At 40.6% G+C, this 21,105-nt stretch overlaps 1 protein-coding gene across 10 annotated transcripts in view; it reads left to right on the top strand.

The window, feature by feature from the left end:
* NEK11 (NIMA related kinase 11) overlaps positions 1–21,105 on the top strand; it is a 200,801-nt gene that overhangs the window by 129,826 nt on the left and 49,870 nt on the right. For 9 of the 10 annotated variants that reach the window (XM_039837120.1, XM_039837119.1, XM_039837121.1 and 6 more), the window contains 2 exons: positions 970–1,130; positions 19,495–19,555. In XM_039837120.1, the coding sequence (XP_039693054.1) occupies positions 970–1,130; positions 19,495–19,555 (222 nt within the window). Of the gene's footprint in view, positions 1–969; positions 1,131–19,494; positions 19,556–19,678; positions 20,561–21,105 lie in introns of those variants that run through there. The other variant, XM_039837128.1, reaches the window with a different exon arrangement.

Raw genomic sequence — 21,105 nt, forward strand, 5'->3', positions numbered from 1 at the left:
TTTACTTTCAAAGGATTCTGACATCAGTTAATGAAAAATCCATTTTTTACAGATGTGAAATTAAGAGAACATTTGTGTAAAGTTTTCCTACCTACAGATACTTTCATAAGAACCATATTATTGAGTCTTCATAGCCACCCTGCTAGAGTACTCTCATGTCAGTTTTACTAGAGAAATTGGAGCTCAGTAAATTCAGTCCCTTGCCCAGGTTCTCATCTAAGAGGTGGTGGAGCTAGATTCAAGCCTTGATTCTCTGACCTCAAATTCTACATTTTCCCAGTGGACAAAAGTTGGCAACAATGGGATAAAAATCAATGATGTGTGTTAAAAATTTATAAGAATAATTTTGTTTCTAAATCAGAATATGGAGCAAAGCCTAAAATGCCTGCGGTGTTAATGTGGTAAGGTGTCATTATGCAACATATTTCTCTGTTTAGATTTCCCATTAGCAAACTGGAGTTGATATTTCAATGCTGTTTTGTGATTCATTCTTGGCTTTTCTGATATTGATTCCATAGGAGTAGATCCATGATAATATTCTAGAGGATAAGAGACAGGACTGGTCTCGAGCTGACGATGGGAGGATGGAATGTCACGCGCGTAGCGCGCCCCGCGCCCCGGAGGCGCCCGCATCATCGCCGCCTGTCACTACCCCAGCCCTCTTCTTTCTCTTCTCTTCTCTACCTAAAGTTGAAGGAGATCATTACTTTCTGTTTCTTGGTTTTATTCTTCCATCTTCAAAATGTGGTTGCAAATAGAATCACTTCTTTCTTCTACTGATTTCATTTTACTGAGTATTCATTACATTCAACCAACCAAATACTTTCAGAAGCTAAGATCCAGCTCTATACTCTATGACAGCTTTGTCAGTGCAAACAAGATATAGATGGGGGTCAACTTGGGGGATCCTGGCCTTATTTTAATTTTAATGACTGGTGAGACATGATTGGTGTTTATTCTTTATTTCAGGGATCCCAGAAGACCCACTTGTAGCTGAAGAGTATTATGCCGATGTGTTTGAATCCTGTTCTGAAGAGAGTGAGAAGGAGGAAGGAGAAACGGTGTTCTCAGGACTGGAAGAAGAGGCTGAGGTGGAGGGGCCTCAGCCTGATTACAGAACAAACCAGCAGGTACATGCTGATTCCCGCCAGAAGCAGCGGATTGTCTGGGGATACTGATCGGGCTGTGACTTCCCAGAGAGAGTCAAGGAAGTCTTATAACCTGAAGTTGGGGAGCAAAGGGGGGGCTAGGATGTTATACAGCCTTGTGACAAGCCTTGTGATAAGCCTTGATTTCCAAGGTCCAGAGGCAGGCAGGGCCCCCACGGAATTCTGAGAAAATGGTCCGGACCATGCTGATGAGGGAAGAGCTGGGGTACCCAGTATTTTGGGGGGCAGGGGTGGGAGATACATGCCACATTGTACACCAAGGAGCACCCCATATGCAGCTATTGAATAAACAATGTGGATATCTCTTTAGCAGGGAGAAAGGGATTTTTTAAAATGTACTTTTCTGCCTGGTAATTAGATTTGTGAGTTATGTCTCAGTGCACAAATTAGTCCTGTGGTTGAGGCCTAGAGGTCCTGGGCTTAGGGGATGATCTTTCTGGCCAATTTTAGCCTCTGAGGGCCTATTCTTACATGTACCATTGAGATCTCAGGGTATATGCCCTTGCCATAGATCTCTTTAACTATAGCAAGACTAAGCCTCGTCTGGGCCATAGGCCAAGAAACAGCCCTGGCGTGTGATTTCTCTGTTGTGTGTCTGCAGGAGAGGGGAAGCAAAGGGTATGTGCAGAGGAAATAGATAACTTTGGGCAATTTATGCTCGTAAGCTTCATTTTCTTCTTAGGCCATGACCTGGTAACCTTTCTAGTCCTAAATTTTCATAAGATACAGAAACTTTTTATTAACTGGGAATCATTAAGCTAGTAAAATAAAAGTCAATCAAGGAGTACCTGTGTCAATGGAAACTGAATTCAGGAGGACTGTTGTTTGTGTGGAGAGAAGGTTGTACACAATCCACTCAACCATTTTCAGTGAAGACTAAATTATCATGATATTCAATAAATAAAACAAATAAATGTTCTTAAGTTCCGTATAAGAAAAGGATAGAGAGGCAGGGAAACGGGAACTAGACTGGCATAAATATGGGGCTAAGCAGAGACAGGGATGAAAGAAAGAGAAGGAGAATGAGAAAAAGAAAGGATGAGAGAGAGTGAGAGAGAGATTAAGAGACAAATACATGAAGTGAGAAATAAATAAATGAGAAAAATACAGAGTTGAGTGGGGACTATTCAGAAGGCCAGAATAAAAACACTGTCCTTATACCATTTCCCCATATTTTCCCCCGGTGGACTCTGGTGAACAATAGCACCTCCTATCACAAATTGAAATACAATATCCGTTTGCCTCTGTGCCGCTGTTCAAAACAACTGAGACGAATATCATTACAATATTAGAGGACCATCATTCTCTGCCTGTAGTTGCAAAACACATGATAGGCAAAACGTATACTCAATTTTTGTTCAAAGCACCAGGTGGTAAAATTTTAGCTACAAATATTATTACTTAAAAATGTTTTTTTAATAAAATAAAACTGGCTCAGAAAACCAGATGAATAAAATATATGGCAAACACCAGCTAGGTCAAGAAATAAACCTTTGCTTGCCACTTCCCATCTTTGTCATACCCGTTAGAACCTTGTGTTGGAAACCAAACTGCCTGTATGTGTTTAGCCTTTGTGACTTGCAGGTTGTCTGACCTTGTGCAAGTTACTAAACTTCATTGTGCTTCAGTGTTCTAATCTGTAAAATGGGGGAATATTGTTTCCTACCTCAGAGAGTATTTTTGAGGGTTAAATGAAGTAATCAATGTTAGGTATTTAGAGTAGTGTCTAGAATTTAATTTAATTTAAAAATTAATAGAGATATTAACTATTATTATTATAAAGATACCCAGCCATCTTGTGGCCTTTTTATGATGCTGCCCAAACTCTTTAATGTTAAAGTGAGATCTCACTTACAACTGTAGCATAAAAAATATCCCTTCTTATTTCTTAGAGCTGAAGATAAATACAGGGCAACAATTTTGCTTTCTGTGCTGTGCATCTGTCACATGTGATATGATAGATTGTGATTGATTTTAAATAATCTGTTGGGAAAAGATGCGAAGGCGTCTCATATATATGATGGTGTTTTGTCTCACAAAACTCTGGTGGGTAGTTATTCTTATCTCTATTTTCCAGATGAGGAAACTGAATTTTGTAAAGAGAGGTAACTTGCCTATGGTCACGCAGCTAGGAAAGGATCAGAACCAGGCGTCAGGCCCAGGTCTGGCACGTTCCCAAGCCAACGTTTTTTCTAGTATAGGAGGTATATACCCCTAGAATGGAAATCACAACTGAGTAATTCGTATTAGAGATAGGTAATTACAGCCCCATCTCTGTTTCCTAGTAATTTGATGTCATTCCTTCCTCCTCAAAGGTGGAGGCTGTGGAGTTGTGATGGGTGTTGACCCTTCCCTTTGTAGGTCATTTTATTAGCAACACAAATTACAGCTACAGAACTCCATGCTGAAACCCCGTCTCCATTGGCTTCATGAATTGAGTGAAACCTGTGCCTGTCTCTGGGGTTCACCTCTTCTTCCCTCTTTCTCAGTTTTGCCCTTGACTGCTGAGTGTGCCAGGGTCTACGTAGATGATCATCATACTCATGGCTTTTACGAGTGATGGTTCAGATCAAAGTTGATTCCCCTTCCTTGAGATGAGCCAAAAGTCACATGGTTTTTATCCTGATGGAAAAGGAGAAAAACACCTATGGGCTTCATTAGGATTGATTTCTGAGTCCCTCGTGCCACCTGTGACAATCTTTTCAGCAGCAGCATCTCCAAAGCACAGCTTTATAAAGCACCCCATTGCTGTTGATGGTTAGTTGCTTCTCTGCTGCAATAAGCAGCGCATCAGCAACACCTTTATCACACCCATTATCATATTGTTGATAGCTCCTCGGCGAAGTTTGAGGTCACTGAATTGGAACCAGCCTCTTAGATCTCCAGAGAATGGAGTTTATGGCTATCATCATAACAGGGTTCTCAACAGCATTTACGGGACCTGTCACTAAAAAGTGTTTTGTGTGCTGGAAGGGACATGCTTTAGGGCTGCAGACGGGTGGATGTTTTCATACCCTACAGTCTTTCCCTACCTGCCTTGACCATCATTTCCCCACTCTGAGACTAATCAGTGTGCACTGGTAATACACGTACTAGTTGGACCATAATGTCTTGATAAAGAACTCTCAGGAAAGGCTCTGTTTAATGAATGTGGCTTTTATCGATGCTTTTTTTAAGGCTCTTAGGACCATGGTGTTTGTTCTTGCTAAGATGAAGGGCCACAGAAGCCTATTTCTCAGCTAATTCTGAAGTTTTCAGTACATTTTGCCCAAATCCTTCAGTGGTTTTGAAATTCTCTCTGCACAGTGAAGCATTAGAAAAAGCAGGAATGATCTTCTGTTTGGAACGGTGCCTCAGGGCAGAGAAATGGATACAATCTAGGCAAGGCCTAAGATTCTACTGAGGACTTTTAGATCTGATTTCCATGAGAAAAGGCACCTCTAAGAGTGTCTTCTGTTACTGGAGTCATTAGTTTAATCAAGCCGTAATTATAACAATAAGAGCTAACATTTCCAGAATCTTTATTCTGTGCCCAGTACTTTATATGTTATGTCAGTTCAGGTCCTCTGGGAAGCTGATGACAAGACAGAATTAGGAATGAAAGCATAGTGCCTGTGAAGTAGGCGGGGAGGGCCTCAAACCATGATGCCAGTCTACATCTTTGAGGGTAAGGATGGAAGGGAAGGAAGGAGGATTGGTTGAAAAGCTTCTGCCTGGAGTGAAGTTCTGAAAACATCTAGGCCAGTCCGAGGGAGAGCTCCAGGGCAAAAGCTGCTTGTTAAAGGAGTCTTCATTGGGCAGGAATGGCCCGGCTCCAGTATACCCGCCACACTCTCATTGGCTGGGAGCTGCCTGGGAAGTGTGGCCTTGGCACGAACACTGCAGTGGATACTGAAGATGCAGCAACTGGAGGTTGTCAGCCCACTACACAACTTGCAGCAGGCTCGCTCTTGAAGAGACATGTAAGTGGCACACCTCCGTGGCTGCCACAGACGCATTATTTTATTTAATTCTTGCAACAACCTTTTGATGCATGTATTCTGGTTGAGCAGTGTCAAACTAGAATTTAACCAGCTGGAATTCAAATAAGGGAGAGGGTGAGGGTGAGGAAGAAGGCGAGGGTGGGAGAAAATAAGAGACCATGAGGTAGGGATTTCAGGCAATTCTGCCTGACATCTCAATCAAGAAGTGAATGCCCGGAGTGAGAGTGAGCTAAGAGCTATAAATCCGGAGGCCTCCAACTGCACCTCAGTTCCTGTGCGTCTCTCAGATTGAGAACTTCTTGTTGCTTTGACTTATTGCCCTAGCCTTAAAATATTTAAAGATGCATGTTTTTCGTACAGTGCAGTCCCTAAGGATAAGTCAAATATTACATTTGGTGCTCCAGAAAGAAACCGTAGTGGAGAATATTCATCTGTAATTGATTATTATATGAAGCATTGACTTTAAAACCCAGGTCCACTCAAAGATGAGACTGTCGCGATACCCTAACTTTGCACAAGAGGAAACTGAGGCTTAGCGAGGTAAAGTGACTTCTCCAGGAGTTACGCTGTCTGATTTTATCTTCAGTCATTCCTGTAGACAGTCTTCTCCCTGCACGACTACTGAATAAACACACCGGGTGTAGGGAATGACCTGCGGGGCCACTGTGTTATCTGGTCCTCCAGTGAGACCTGTTCTACTGAACAGAAGTAGATATATAGAAGGCAAAATTTATACTACTTCTGGGAAAAGTGTTGAGTTATGAAAATCAAAACAAAAAAGAACCTGCATCTCACATCTATTATGGGATGCAGATTTCTCTCCTCCTGTGTTTTTATAGCAGATGCCAGAACTTTTGAGTACAAATAGTAGGGCTGATTAACGTGATAGGACCTCATTAATTTAACTTCATATGTGGGAGGAAACACTTTTTTGCCTTGAATTGACTTTAGAGGGCTTCAGCCTTGCTAAAGTATTAATTAATATTAACAGTTTGGTGGGCCTCCTGTAGACCCAAAGTGTGTTGCTCAGAGGATTGACTCTGATGTAACAAGTTCCACTCCATCCCTGTTTCAATCCTTATTTTGTCTTGATTGTTCTCCCTTTCCTCTCTACCATTTCTTGTCTGGGATAAAGTATCACTCATTGCTTGTCAGAGAGGGACCAGCAAAAACTGGCTCTGGGACATAGCCCAGTGGGCTCTGTAGAAGACCATAGTCCCTAAATCTTTTAAATTAAATCCACTATTCGGTTTAAGATAACACCTACACTTTTTGCCCCATTACCAAAGCATGGAAGGCAAAGAGGCCATAGGGTTGATAACGACACAGCAAAACTGAGCAGGAGTGTAAAGAGTGCCTGTGACCTTTTCAGTCTGGAGGGTGGGAGGTCCCCGGCCTCCACTGCCTCCCTGTCAGTGAAAGATCAGAGGTCCATGGGCAGATGGGGCAGTGAGGAGACAATGGCTAGTGCAGGAAGACTCCGCTGTGTTCCGCTGAGCTGCTCCTGGAGCTGGGCTGAGAGTGGTGGGGAGGTTTATGCTGATTTTTACAGAGCCGATAAGTCCAGTTGGAATCATAGCTCTGGAATCACAGGCCCTGTCTCCCCAGCCATCATCAGAGCTGAGGTGCCCTGACCATTCATGACGCAAAAGAATCTGCAGAAAAGAAAAAAAGGAAAATCCTCCTAAACAGCTCTTGCAAACAGAGGCCTATCTCACTATTTTGTGATTCATTTACATGGAGAAATTTATTTTCTGAATATTTTATTCACCTAGAAAGAGGAAATGAATACCATTTCGTGGTGTCCAGTCTAGGCGGAAAGGAGTGTGACACATCTGGGACATTGTTAGAGGTCCCGTCTTTCCTATTTAACTTGCCAATCTGGAAGCCCATGGTTTCATATTACACCAGAGAGAGCAATAGTAATAGCCATGGTTAATAAAACGGAGCTATCCTGCAGAGTGCTGGACACGTTGCTAAGCCCTTTTCACCTCCTCCCATTTTCTACTCACAAGCACTTTATGGGGTTAACATTTTTCCATCCCATGTACAAATGGGGAAACTGTGAAGAGGAGAGAATAACTATTTCAACCCAGGTCACCCAGTCCATTGACAGAGCCGGGATTCAGACTAGCAAATACTTCGTGTCAACTGGCAGACATTGGGCGAGTATAGAACTTAATGTAGAAGTTAGTAAAGCAAAAGAAAAAGAGATGTTTGGGACTTAAGTGTGTGAAAATGGAACATAATTTGATGGTTTTAAATCATGTTTAAAATATAGGGCCAAGTCTTCCACTGGGGAAACCTGTGAGGTTTAAATAGAAAAAAAGCTAGAACTGGAGCAAAACACAGTAACCTGCACCAAAGAAGAGTGTATCACGAGGGTTGCCTTTTGGAACATGAAAATTCTTTCTCTTTTTGTTCCAGTAAACCTTCCTTAAATTGCAGGACTGTCTTCCGGAGGTTATTGGACATGTGGCGTGTAAAGAGATAAGTAGTTAACCAAGAGCGAGTGAGCCGTTGGGAGGCGGGGGGGTGATTGGAGGCAGGCTCCCCACGCTGCGGGGATTCTCTAAACCGATTGCAGCCTCACCTGCTTCTGAAATACCCACTGCCCATGTTCTTGGGTGGGCGTGGTGACGCTGCTCTATCAGCCTTGCTTTCCTTTTTCTTCTCGTCAGCCTTCGCATTTCCAAACGGTAATCCAAAATGTCTTAAGTGTTCTGTGTCGGATACTTATGGATGTCTCTGAAACCCTGAAGCAACCCCACAGACGCTGACTTGCTGCGAACCCGGGCGTTAATAGGAGACAGCTGCAGTTAGAAGGTTTTAATAATGCAGAGTAAACAAGGCATTAGCAGTGAAATGTGGACATATTGACAGTCACGTTTCAGTGACTCCAAATACAGTGACAGAAGCATTTGGTGTTATTAGAGTCAAGGGGCTTGTTTACAGTTTGAGTTTTTACAGACGTGGCTCTCTGTTCCCATCACTACACACACTTTAAGGCCTTTTTCCTTGGCAGAAGGTGACCATCAGCAGTGAGAGGAGTTTAGATGTCAGCTTCCCGATTTCAGGGCAGCCTCCACAAAGGTGTCATCGGCTTTGTCCTATAGCTTTGTGCTAAATGGCATTTTCTATCTTCCCATGAATTATGAATGCAGATAAGCAAGGGCCTGGCTTCTAATGAGATCAAACTGAGATGTGAAATGTTCACCTGTGTTTGTAGAATATAGATAAGATCACCTTGGGGTTTTGGTTTCTGTAACTTAGTGACATTTTTCAGGATTGTTTGTGGATATGGTTTGAAGGAGAGTGGATAATAGGTTAGTAAAGCAACTTTCAGAAAAGGAAGTGGATGGATTGTTGTTTGCATCATTTATACATCGCATATTTGAGTGGTCTGGTCACTGGATATGTGGTAGTGAACAAATCAGACATAGTCTTGCCTTCATATAGACATCTCGCACAGTCTCATGTATTTAAATAGTATCCGCAGACTATCGTCTCCCAAATATGTGTCTTCCATTCTTCAGTTCTATCTCTCAGAAGCCTAGATTCTCATATCCAGCCTGCCCAGGAATGGGGCTAGAAGTCATGCGAACTTCTAATAGGCATCCTGAACTAAGCATGTCCAAAAGTGAACTGAGATTCCCAGCCCCAGTCCAAATCGGCTCCTCCTGATTCGACCTTGACTTACATCTTTTCACTCACATTCCACACCCAATCCATAAGTTAAACTTACTGGCTCGACCTTCAATGTATGTTTAGAATATGATCACTACTTAGCGTCTCTACTCAAACTGCCAGAGCCACTGACTCCTCCCCCAGTGGTTTATTGCAACAGTTTCTAACTGGTCTCTCAGTGACCCCCTCCCATCTCACGAAAAATAGAAGGCAAAGGTATACAGTGGCCTTTCCGCACCCCATTATCACTGACGGAAGAGGCCCTCTCTTCCACCACAATGAGAATTGCCCTTGCTCACCCAACCCCACCCCAGTCATACCAGCATCCTTCCTGTTTTTGGAACACACCAGGCATGTTTCTACCGTTAGAAGCCTGGAATTCTGTCCCCTCCAGATAGACAAATGATGTATTCCCTTTCTATCTTCAAGTCTCTGCTTACATGTCATCTTACTGGGAAGGACGCTGATAACCTTTTGTGAAATGGCACTTGCTGGCCTGAGAATTTCCCCTTCCATTTCCCTGCTTTATTTCCTCTATAGTCCTTGTCACCATCTGACTTAACTACTATTTATTTGCTTATTCATTTATGATCTGTTTCCCCTACTAGAATGCAATCTAGTAAGGCAGAGATTCTGTTTTAGTTTCACTGCTGTATTCCCAAGCACCTTGAATAGTGTTTAGCATGGAGCAAATGCTCAGTAGATATTGTGCAATAAATGACTGCATGCCTGCAGCATACAATCTAGCGTACAGGTAGCCAGGAAGCCAGAACGCAAACGAATAAGAGCAACTAGGAAAGGAAAATGTTAAAGCGATAGAAGAAATGAACGTTGTGGGGCAGGGTGCAGAGACCTACTAAGAGGGGAGTCAGGGAGCGTTTCTAGAAGAGGACTTTCAGCTGTGGTCTGAAGGATGGAAAAGGCCAGCCCCTCCACGTAAGGAAAAGGAGTTGGGAGAGGAGCATTTCAGAGAGAGGAAGAGTGCGTAGCAAGGCCTCGGACATGAAAGGGCTTGGCAAGTTTGAGAAATTGCAGAGTTAGCACGAAGACTGATGAGGTTGGATAGGTCAAGGCCAGCTACAGCTACATCATGAAGGTCTTATAAGGAGAGTGGATTTTATTTTAAGTGAAAGGCCAATCCAGTGAAGGGTAACTGGAATTAAGTCTTAAAATGAACCTACAGTGATAGAAATCAGAACCACCATGTCTGAGAAGGGCAGGGATTGGCCAGAAGGGGCGTAGGGAACTTTCAGGGGTGAGAGGGGCGTTCTTTGTCTTGTGGGTGGTGGATGCAAGGGTATTTCCTTTTTAAAGACTTAACTGTATGCTTAAGATGTGGGCAGATTTTACCTCAGTAAAAATATATCATCAACAGTGTCATTAAGAGAAGAAAAACTGTAAGAGAAATTACAAAAACTGTAAGAGAATTGTGACATGCATATCCACATAATGACACATATAAGTCCTTATCCTGCCTCAGAACCTCTTTTTCAGCTGCTTGTGCATGACTTTTCAGCTTCAAGGAGGTCCTGGGGGTACACGAATGAGATCCCTCAAGGGGGGAAAAAAGGGCATCCAGAATGACTGAGGGCGAGCAGGAAAGAGGGTTCTGTATGTTTCTATTTCACCCTGTGGGATGACTCTGAGAAGAGAGGTGACAAAGAAGTGAAAGAAGTCAGCCCCTTCACATCCTCACATCCACCGACGTGAGAGACGTGCCTGGGGGTCTGAGTAAGATGAAGCTTAGCTGAGCTCCTGTCTGTGCCTAGAGCTGTAATGGAAAATTATATCCACTCTGTACATACATTTATAGGTCTCTGCCTGCTGGGGATTGTTCAGCAGGCAGAACAGGATGCCAGGCCTAATAGCACACCTCAAAGGCAGCCAGTCCCCCTCACTCTTTCAGCCACTGGAAACATAAGACACTTTGTAGCTGTGAAACTGTCCATGTCTGTGTTGCTATCTACCCAGCCTTCTCTGGATATGCTGTTGAGAGTCAGCATCGCCCACCTGCCAGGAGAATGCTGAGGGTGCTACATGTAGACAGATGGTTGAGTTTTCACTGCCTGGAAGTGCAGGAGCAAGAAGCAGAACTTTTCTGGGAAGCTCCTGAGAATTTCTAAAGATAGATATACAATCACTAAAGGGCTATTGGTACCCAAACTGAGTCCTCGTCCCAAACTGAGCCCTCATCCCACACTGAGCCCTCATCCCATAAGGTCTTATGATAAGCTAGTTACCTTTCATTCATTCACAACTCTTTCCTCAAGCGGCACATTATTGTATATTAGTTTTCATTTTACTGATATTGCTAGATCCCTTTATCCATTCAGCTTGTAAGAGAGCTACATAAATTGTTTTCATTTACCTAACTTTGTAACTAAAGCCTCTCCCCTTCAAGTTTCAGAGTTGCTCAAAATTTCTCTTGAATAAATATTTTGGGTTTTTTTTCCAGCCAACTTACAGTTCTTTTTCTCTCATTTAACAAGAGGAACATTCATGAGACAGTGGGTGGAGAGGGAACTGAAAGAGTGAGGGACTCAGACGCTTACTGTTTCTGCTTTGCCTCTCTTTGGCTTCTTTTTCTGCAATATTTTCTTCATCCGCAGAAAGGCCTAATTTTCTTAGACTTGAGACAAACGAACTTCATAGCAGTAGGCTTCTCTGTGAGTGGGTTCTCATTGCTTTGTTCCCTTAGGGGAATGGCAGAGCCTCTTTTCCTTCCTCGTTTCGACTTTTTTCACTGAAACCCAGTGGAGTCTGTTGGAAAAATGACTGCCAGCAACAGCTTGAGAAGCAAACTGCTTCAGAAAGAGATTTCTTCAACAGTAATTCTAATAATTTGAGCAGAAAGTTAACCTGGGTTCACTCCAAGATGCTGTGCATATTGGTTGTATACCCAACAAACATTTTTGAGCATTTTGTTTAACCAACACATATTAGAGTTAATATGTTCCAGGCGTGGAACTATACACTTTGCAAATGCCAACATTTAATCCTCCCAATAACCCATTTTACAGATGGGGAAATGGAGGAACAACTAAGTTAAGTAATTTGCTCAAAATACGTGACTGACAAATGGTGGGGCTGGGTTTAAACTCAGGCAGTTTCACTCCAAAGTCCAGGCTCTCTAGATTGTGCCCTTCTCTTTTGGTTTATTCTGTCAGAGCCTCAGCTTTGTGCCAGTGGCTGCCCGTGCCTCATAACTTGGATAAACCCTCTTGCATTTCAGCCAGTTTGACCATCATACTTCATTTGCCAGGGATTTGTTTAAGATGAACATGCAATCAATTCTGGCCAAAAAGTGTGAGGATATACTTTCTTGGGAAAGAGGAGCACCTGAGAATGCTTGGAAAAAGTAACACGCTAGAACTCTTTAAGCTATTTTATGTAGGTTTTTGGTTACTTATAGTTGGAACTATTTTAGATGATATAGATGCTAAATAAGATTCTTTTTTTCCCAGCAGGAATATTGGTGTAGAAATACGGTTGCATAATTTTTGTATTTATATTTTCAAAACAGCATCTTGTCAACTTTCAAATCAAAGTTTGGATTTTTCAAGGAATCACTAACGCTTGCAATATGCACAAATGACACAGCATTTTGGGCTTGCTTCTAAGAACTAAAGATGAAAATGTAAGATGCTGTGTAGCTCTAGTTTGGTATAAACATTGTTACAATGTTTTTACTGCCGTGTTCTGTTATTATCTCTATGAGAATGTTTTTGAGAATTTTATACATCGTGTCTATCAGAGTATTAAATCCCAACAAAATAATGTTCGTATAAAATCATCTTCCTGCTCTTTTACACCACTGAATTCTTTATGACTGGAAGATTTTTACGTTTTCCAGGGGTCAGAATTCTCTAATTATATCAATACAAAGTTGGCTGGAAAAATTATAGAAGTACTTGGCAATTACAGGTGGTTGTTTCTTTTTTTAATGGCCCGAACAAAGGTTTTTGAACATTAAAAAAAAGTGTTAACTCGAAGCTAACATTCTATTTCAACATTTGATTTCCAATGTATGTAAGATTCACAATATTAAAATATCCGATGTAGAAGACTTCAATGAAAAAAGCGACTCTTTTGAGTTTTGTCATCCTCCAATTCATCATTAACATATCTAGTACTATATACACCTAAGTCTCTCAAATATTTCATGAATGAAAACAGGAATAAAGGGGAGATTTTGCTGTTGTTTAAAATTTGTATTTTGTAAATCATACAGTTTTACCCCCATCCCACACTACCTCACACATGTGTGGACACACACACATCCCACTATTTTAAATGTGAAACTCAGCAAAGAAAAGGCATTGTGTTCTTGCAGCCATGCAGGGAAGGTGAAATGTCTGAGTCTTAATAGCTAAACACTCCTTAGAAATCACCTTTATTTCTTAGAGTTGTGAAATACATTTATATGTAGTCAATTAAGGCTGTGAACTCAGATACTCAGGATGCAACAAATATCAATCATTTCAAATATCAGATTCAAGCTAGCAGAGTGGGGATTTGGGTCTCCAGAAGATGTTTGGAAATGTCTAGAGACGTATTTAGTAGTCCCAGCTTTAGGGGAGGTGTGATACTAGTAGTGGGTGGAGACCAGGGGTGCTGGTAAACATCCTACACTGCACAGGACAGTCCCTCACTCCTGACACAGAATCACCCAGTCCAAAATATCGGTAGTGATGAAGTTGAAAAGTCCTGAGTTAACAAAATAGGTGCATGTGACAGACAGTTCCTTCTAGCTTAAAGTAACATTTACATTAATTGAATAAATGAGAATTCTGAAAGGCAACCAGTCCTTCCTAGTACACTCTTCATGGCAGGTTCATTAAAGAGGTGTACCATTGAACTCAATGCCCATATCATTAATGTTGACTAAAGCTTGCTTATCAAATTGTGGTCCATGGACCAGCAATGTCAGTGGCTGTTGGAAACTTGTTAAAATGCAGAATCTCAGCCCTACCCCAAACTTGCTGAACCAGAATCTGCATTTTAAACAAGATCCCTGGATGTTCTCTACACACAGTTGAATCTGAGTACTATGTAAGAGAACTATGTATCCACTAAGTGAAAGCGACAACTTGTTGCATCTCAGACAATCATCAGTGCTCTGTGAAATTAACTTTGAGAATAGTCAGTCACAAATGTTTGCAGACCTCACCTCCAAAGCTGATCTGTGACTCAAAACCAGGCCGAGCTCCACTTCCCAGGAACATCAAGCAAGATTAGAAAGCCTCCCTGACACAGGTGTGGGGTAGAAATTGCCCTGCGCCAGGTTTTCCTGTGCCAATTGCTCTCATTGCTTCCTTTAGATTTTTCTCCACAGGTCAGCAATTAAAAGAAGAGTGAGAAGTTCATTGAAGCACAGTAATTATTTCTTCTTATTATTTTTCAATTACAGTTAACATTCAACGTTATATTAGTTTCAGGGATACAGCAGAATGGTTAGACATTTTTATAAGTTACAAAGTAATCCCCCAATAAGTCTAGTACCCATAATTATTACAATATTATTAACTTTATTCCCTATGTTGTACTTTACATCCCCGTGACTGTTTTATAACTGCCAATTTATACTTCTTACTCCCTTTACCTTTTTCACCCAGTACCCCAGCACCCCCTCCTATTTGGCAACCATAAATTTGTTCTCTATATCTATGTTTGTTTCTGTTTTGTATGTTTATTTTTTTTATTTTTTTATTTTTTAGATTCTACATATAAGTGAAATCATGTGGTATTTATCTTTGTCTGAATTTTAACATTTAAATTAACACAGGATTTAACACATCTGCTACCACCAAATACGAGAACTATTGATTCCAAAAATACTGCTTTAATTTCTTCCTCTTGTGCGCCCAGGTCTAAGCTAATAATGTCTCAACAGGCATGGCCCCTGACCTCAGGAAGCAAATAATAACAAACCAAACATTAATTGTATCTTTGGAGAAGTGCATCAAAAGAAACAAACAGGCACTATGATAGGTTTGACTAGAGCGGTGGTAGAAACTTAATATAGATAGATGCTTTGAGAACCTCTGAGCAGGACATAAAGTTGAGCTCTGAAGGATGAGAAAGACAGTCAGCTAAATATATGAGGCAAGAGCATTCTCGGCCAATGAGAAGCCCCAAGGTGGGAAGTAAGCTGCGTAGTAAGCAGGAGAGAAAGTGTAAAGAGATGAGGTTGGAGAGATCAACAGGAGCTGGATCAGAGTGTGGTGAGCCATGATAGGACTTTATTCTAGACGGGGAATGGAAAGTCGGGACTTTATTCTATGCACATCAACAAAGTCATAGTGGCTGTTGCGGGGGGAAAAAAAAAGATTAAAATGAGGCCACAGCAGATGCAAGAGAGAAACTAGGAAGCTGTTTCATGGTCTAAGAAAGAGATGATGGTGGCTTGAGCTAGGGCAGCTATTAGATTTTTATTTGTGTTTAACGTGTGGCTCTTTATCTTTTAATGGAAAAGAAAGACCTTTGTACTGGTTTCTCAATCTGGTCTGTCATCCTACCAGCCACCTGATGGTGGAGAACGTGCATTGCAGGGTAATAAGATGGGAGGAATTTACTGCTGAAAAGCAGTGAATCCCTAATTGTACAGGCAGGAACACCCTAGGAGACACATGATCATCCCTCCCAGCCTCAGTTCATGTGCTCTCTTCCTTCCCATCTATAGAAATGGATTGTCTCTCGCAAGACAGTGGACTAAGGCTGCATCTGTCTCCTTGTCCTAGTATATATATTTGGAATGTAACTGGTATTTAATAAGTGTCTATTGAATGGAATACAACTGGGTATAAAGTGGCACTTGTGTGTGATAAAAGCCCAAACAAAAGAGCATGTGCGTCTGTATATTTTATGTATGCCATACATATATGGTATAATTTTCAATATCTATATGATAGATCTATGTAGAGAAGACTGACATAGTGTATTTATTTTTGTAGATGTGTTAATAGTGATGGAATTTTGGGTGATATTTATTTTCTTTTGATAATTTTCTATATTTTCCAGATTAAAACTAAATATGAGTTATTCAAGAATGTATTATTTTAAAATCTGCATACCAACATTGTTTAATATATGAGATTGCCCCAGATGTCATAGCTTTCTCTGTGGCTGCTAGACAGGCATTGCTAGTTATCATGTACATTGTAGATCTGACTGGACTTTTTAAAAACAGCTACCTTTTACCCTTTAGAAGCAATTTCTAATTCCTTAGCTAAATTAATGCATCTGTTTCTGAAAAAAAAAAAACTGGGTATTTGACTGAACTTGAATCTGTGGGACAGTTTTTCAGAGCTGAATCTTAGATGTTCCTCATGCCTCTGAAGCATGTTCCTGTGACAGAGGGGTTGATAGTTCATGGGAGAAGGAGATGTGAACATCTAAATTAATCAGCAAAGGAGCCATTAGGTTATTTTCACAGCATTTGAAAATCAGCTTTTTGGCACTGGCTGAAATGACTGAAGGCTGGTGGCACCATAACTTGGCATCTAGTGAGATGTGGTTGCTCTTATAAGCCACTTAGCTCTGGCAGAGATCAATTTAAATTGTGAAACAATGAGGAAATTCAAAGGTCTAATCAGCAGCATAATCCCCACAGTGCACCAGCCATAATATGCTCCTGAAAGATGTTTTTCTTGACCAAACTTCTGCTGAAGTGCAAACATGGTGCACCAGGAAACTTCTTTAGAAAGGTGTGGCATTCACTTCCATTTTTCTCCCTTTGCTCAGGGGGGTAGGTATATTTCTATTTGGGTCATTTATATTCAATTAAACGATATTTCAGGGATGATTTAGTTGCTAAATTAAATTGTAACACGGTACAACCAGCTCTTTAACTCTTTTCCTAAATCTTTATTTGATGTAAAAAAATCTAGAACCTAATCTTTGTTGTCTTTTTGTCAAAATAGAGAAAGTTTCATTTAAATGTTAAAAGATGCAGTTGGCATTTTATTTTATTCCTTGGTTTATAATCCATTAATATCATTTATTTTAATTCTCAAATTGTTCCAGATTCGACCCCTAGAAAAAATATATGTGTAGAGATAGAGATATATGTAGATCGGTGGATCTTACCCAGGGGAGATTTTGCCCCTCATGGGACATTTGACAGCGTCTGATGACATTTTTGGTTTTTATATCTCAGGGATGAAGGAAGGAGTAATGGGAGTATTTTACAAGCATCTAGTGGGTTGAGACTAGGGATACTGCTAAACATCCTACAGTGTGCTAGCCAGAATTATCTGGCCCAAAATGTCAATAGAGCCAATGTCGAGAAACTTTGATGTGTATAGATAGATGGAGGGGAATGATACCATCAACATGGCTTATTATTGACATCGGGGTGAAAGGTATATGGGAAATTTATACTATTTTTGCAAGTTTTCTGTAAGTCTGAAATTATTTCAAAATTTTGAAATGTTTTAAATGGATATAGTTGGCAGTTCTGGTCTGCCACCTAGAGATAGAAATCGACTTGTTCCTTGCTGGGACTGTAAGTTCTGCCCAGTCATTGTCTGTGACTTCTGGGGTCACAGTCTCCAGGGGCAGGAAGAGAAGTTAGCAGAAGGTCCCAAGTGCCCAGAGGGCCCATGACTATATCTGCTTACTCCACCATGAGAACGTGCACCCCTCATGCCAAGGCCATGTTTATAGACAGATAATCAATGTTTTGCTTAAACGGTTCTTTAGAACCTGCAGCTAGAAGTTGTTAATGAAGAACTCACTCCTCCCTACCAATGCCTCTTTAGCTGCACGTTGTCCACAGGCTGCCTTATATTTCATGTATATCTCCCCAAGGAATTGTTCTTAGGTTTTCTTAAGTTTACACCGTTTCTTCCAACGATATCATGAATTGCTCTGGGTTAGGAGCCTTCTACTTTTTGTACGTGTAGTGTAGTGGGCAAGAAGAATTCAGGCTCTGAAGACACACTGCCTGTTTCACCTCTTACTAGTTGCGTGACCTTGGTCACCTCATGGAAACTGTTTGTGCCTCAGTTTTCTCAACTGTTAAATGGGGAGAAAAATAGCACACCTGGTAGAGTTAAAATGAATTAATAAGTGTAGGTTGGTACAACAATGGCACATATTAAGACCTTAATAAAAGTTAATATTCATTCATTCATTCATTCACTCATCAATTCTATAGTATGAGAATTATTTCTGCCCTCCCCATACCCCTATACAGTGTTTATTAACCTCTGTGTTAGGAAAATGCACCTGATCTGTCCCAGTCGTCCACGTGCTCCTTACAGACCTGTCTCTGGTTCTTGCTGTTTCCGTTGCACTGACTCAACTCAAATGCTGATTGAGAGTCTCCATGCTCTGATTCACCACCACCCCCCACCTCCCGCCCCTAGTTTTACAGATGCAGAAACTAAAACCTGGGAAGTCAAGCTGCTTGACATAGGCCACACACTTAGTAGAGGAGCCAGGCTTAGGACCTGAGCTTGCCTGGTTGGTATCATTACCTGTGTATATCTATGTGTGCATTGCTTTTCCTCCAGCAGAGGAAGTCTCTGCTGAGTTCCTTTCTGACTCAAGGCTGTCTCTAGTAAGTCCGAAGACCACAAAGGTACAGAAGAAGGAAGGGACCTGCTTTTTCTTGTTTCCGTGCCTGGTACCTACCTTCCTATTCCTGGGCTAGGCAATGAATGGGGTCTTCAGTTAGTGCTTTGGCCTCACTGACCAGCATTGGCCAGGCATGCCTTCTTCATCATTGCCTCATTTATACATTTGGAACATGAAATGATACTGGGTTTTACCACACGCATAAAGAGTGGCTGCCCAGACCCCGTCAGATGTTATGAAATGAAACTCAACACATTTATGTAATGTTTTAGAGTAGTTTATTATACTATAGTACATTTTTTCCTAAAATCCAGAATTACTGCAATTTGAAATGTGTTGCTTGTTTTAAAATGGAGCAGGTGAGCCATAAATTATTAATTCCTCTCAGAATAACCACAAACCTGAAAGTAATTAAGAGGTTCCATTTTCCCAGATCATTGTGATGCAATTTTGAAATTTCCAGCCTCCTGGTTAGAGGACAAATATTTATTTTGTATTAAAGACAATGTTTGTTATCAAATACAGTTCTGGGATTCCCCTAACCCTCATGGGGGTGACTGACTCTTATTGAAGGTTAAGGTAAAAAAAATGCAATTCTTAGATTTATGACTCTTTGAAGACCATACATTTCCAAAGAAGATCTGGTAGAGACACTATCTAGAAAAAATATTCACTTGATTCCTGCAGTGTTGAGTAGATATAGATTGCATAAAACTATTTTTAATTCTAATAGCATTTACCATTTTTATAGATTAAATAAATAATATCTGTTTATTATTAAAAATGTAGAAAAGATGTAAGCACACAAAGAATAAAATATAGTCAAAACCACTGTTAACGTTTTTGTACGTGTTCTTCCCATCACATAGATAGACAGAGCAGTAGATCTATAAATTGATGTGGAGAGACAGAGAGAAGAAGGGGTGGTTCTTAAAAAAAAAAGGATTATACTGTAAAATAATTGTGCAATCAAATTTTTTTGTTTTGTTTTGCCTAAATGTGGCAAGAACATTTTTCATGTCATTAACTATTGTCCTACCATACAGGGAAGTAAATCTCTCTTGTTTTGACAGGGCAGTGATATTGACGCACTGGTCAGATGTTTGGAAAACGTTCTGGGTTGCACTTCTCTAGGTGAGTAAGTTTCTTCAGATTACAAAATATAGTAATTTGTACTGAATCTAGTGGAATATCCGAGAAATAGAAAGCTTAGAAGAAATCTTACAGATACTTCAATCCAACCTCCCTGTTTTACAGATGAGGAGACTGAGGCCAGCAGAGACTGAGTGTCTGGCTCAAGGGCCAGGAATCTCCAAGAAAAATTGTTTCTTGTAAGTGAACCTCAGTCTCCAAAGGTGAAATCATTGAAATTCAGTGGTCCATTGTGATCACATGGCGGCCTAGCAGTGCTTCGTAACAGGTTTTGCAGGTTTCCTCCAGGAGGAATCTCTCTCCTTTATTCATCCTGTAGAAACAGATTGCATTCAGTCGAACTGAAAGGACCATTACTTTGAAGGTTAGCTAGTTATTGGAAGAGATTTGGTCTGAAAAACAGAGCTCAAATTTCTTTAGTATTGTCATTCTCAGTATATGGGCTTGCAGTGCTCCAAGGATAAAACCTTATTTTTTAGTTTCTTCTTTTTTTAATCCAAAAAACCCAACAGTGATAACATCTAGCACTGGATGATAAATTGTCAGACCTGACAGAGGTAGAAAAGCAAAGGACATTACAGGTTCTGGGTGAAAAGGACTGAGATTTTTTTTCTTTGAAATTTGATTGTGAGTTTTTATTTAAAATTTTTAAATTATGTGACCAAAAGCTATCTCTTTAAAGAGAATGGCAGGAATAAAGACCAAGTTTTCAGGTGTGCAAGTGTTTACACTACTCTATTAGGAGCTTTCTGTATAATTTATAGCCTTTTTCTTGTTTATTTCACATCTCTGTGTGCGAAGTCTCAGTTATAACACAGCTCCCTGATTTTTTCTCCTGACCATCACCATGTGATCTGTTCAATTGTACACCAGTAACATTTATTAGGTACATTTAATTACTAAGAGTAGACTTGAAGACTAGGGAGGCTTACCTCAGCCAAGTCATTTTCCCTCTCCAGACCTCAGATTAGATCAATAATTTTCAAAATGGGTTCCTTGGGGACCTTCAGGAGCAGGCAAGGGGTGGTGCACTGAGCAGCATGAGGACAGAGCTGTGTCTGCATTGCTCATCTCTGTTTCTCCAGAGTCTAACATGGTATCTGGTGCAGAAGAGGCATTTAACTAGACATTTTTAAAATTTTTTAAGAGAGACGAGGATACAGAACCTGCTCCTTCACCAGCTGCCACCAAAATAGTTTCACTCTTATCTGTTTTATAAATTAGATTTCAACATATAAGATTGTATCTTGAAAAAGATAGATTCTATTGCAAAATAAATAAATAAATAAAAATAACACTAGATTGGATAGATAGTATCTAAACTGCCTTCTAGCCTGTATGGCTTTATAAAAATGAGCATTAGAAACATGGAAAAAAGGTACAAATTTTTTCTCTGCCTGGAGCTCCATAAAGTGACAGAAAAAGAATAAGTGATATGAACCTATAGGAACAAAGAGAACAGGAGAAGAGATGGGAGCAGGCCAGAGCTGTCAGTGAATTTGAGAAGGTAGAAGGCAGGTGAATAAGTAGTA

Source organism: Pteropus medius, unplaced genomic scaffold (genome assembly GCF_902729225.1).
Source record: "Pteropus medius unplaced genomic scaffold, Ma_sr-lr_union100, whole genome shotgun sequence".
Taxonomy (NCBI): Eukaryota; Metazoa; Chordata; class Mammalia; order Chiroptera; family Pteropodidae; genus Pteropus; species Pteropus medius.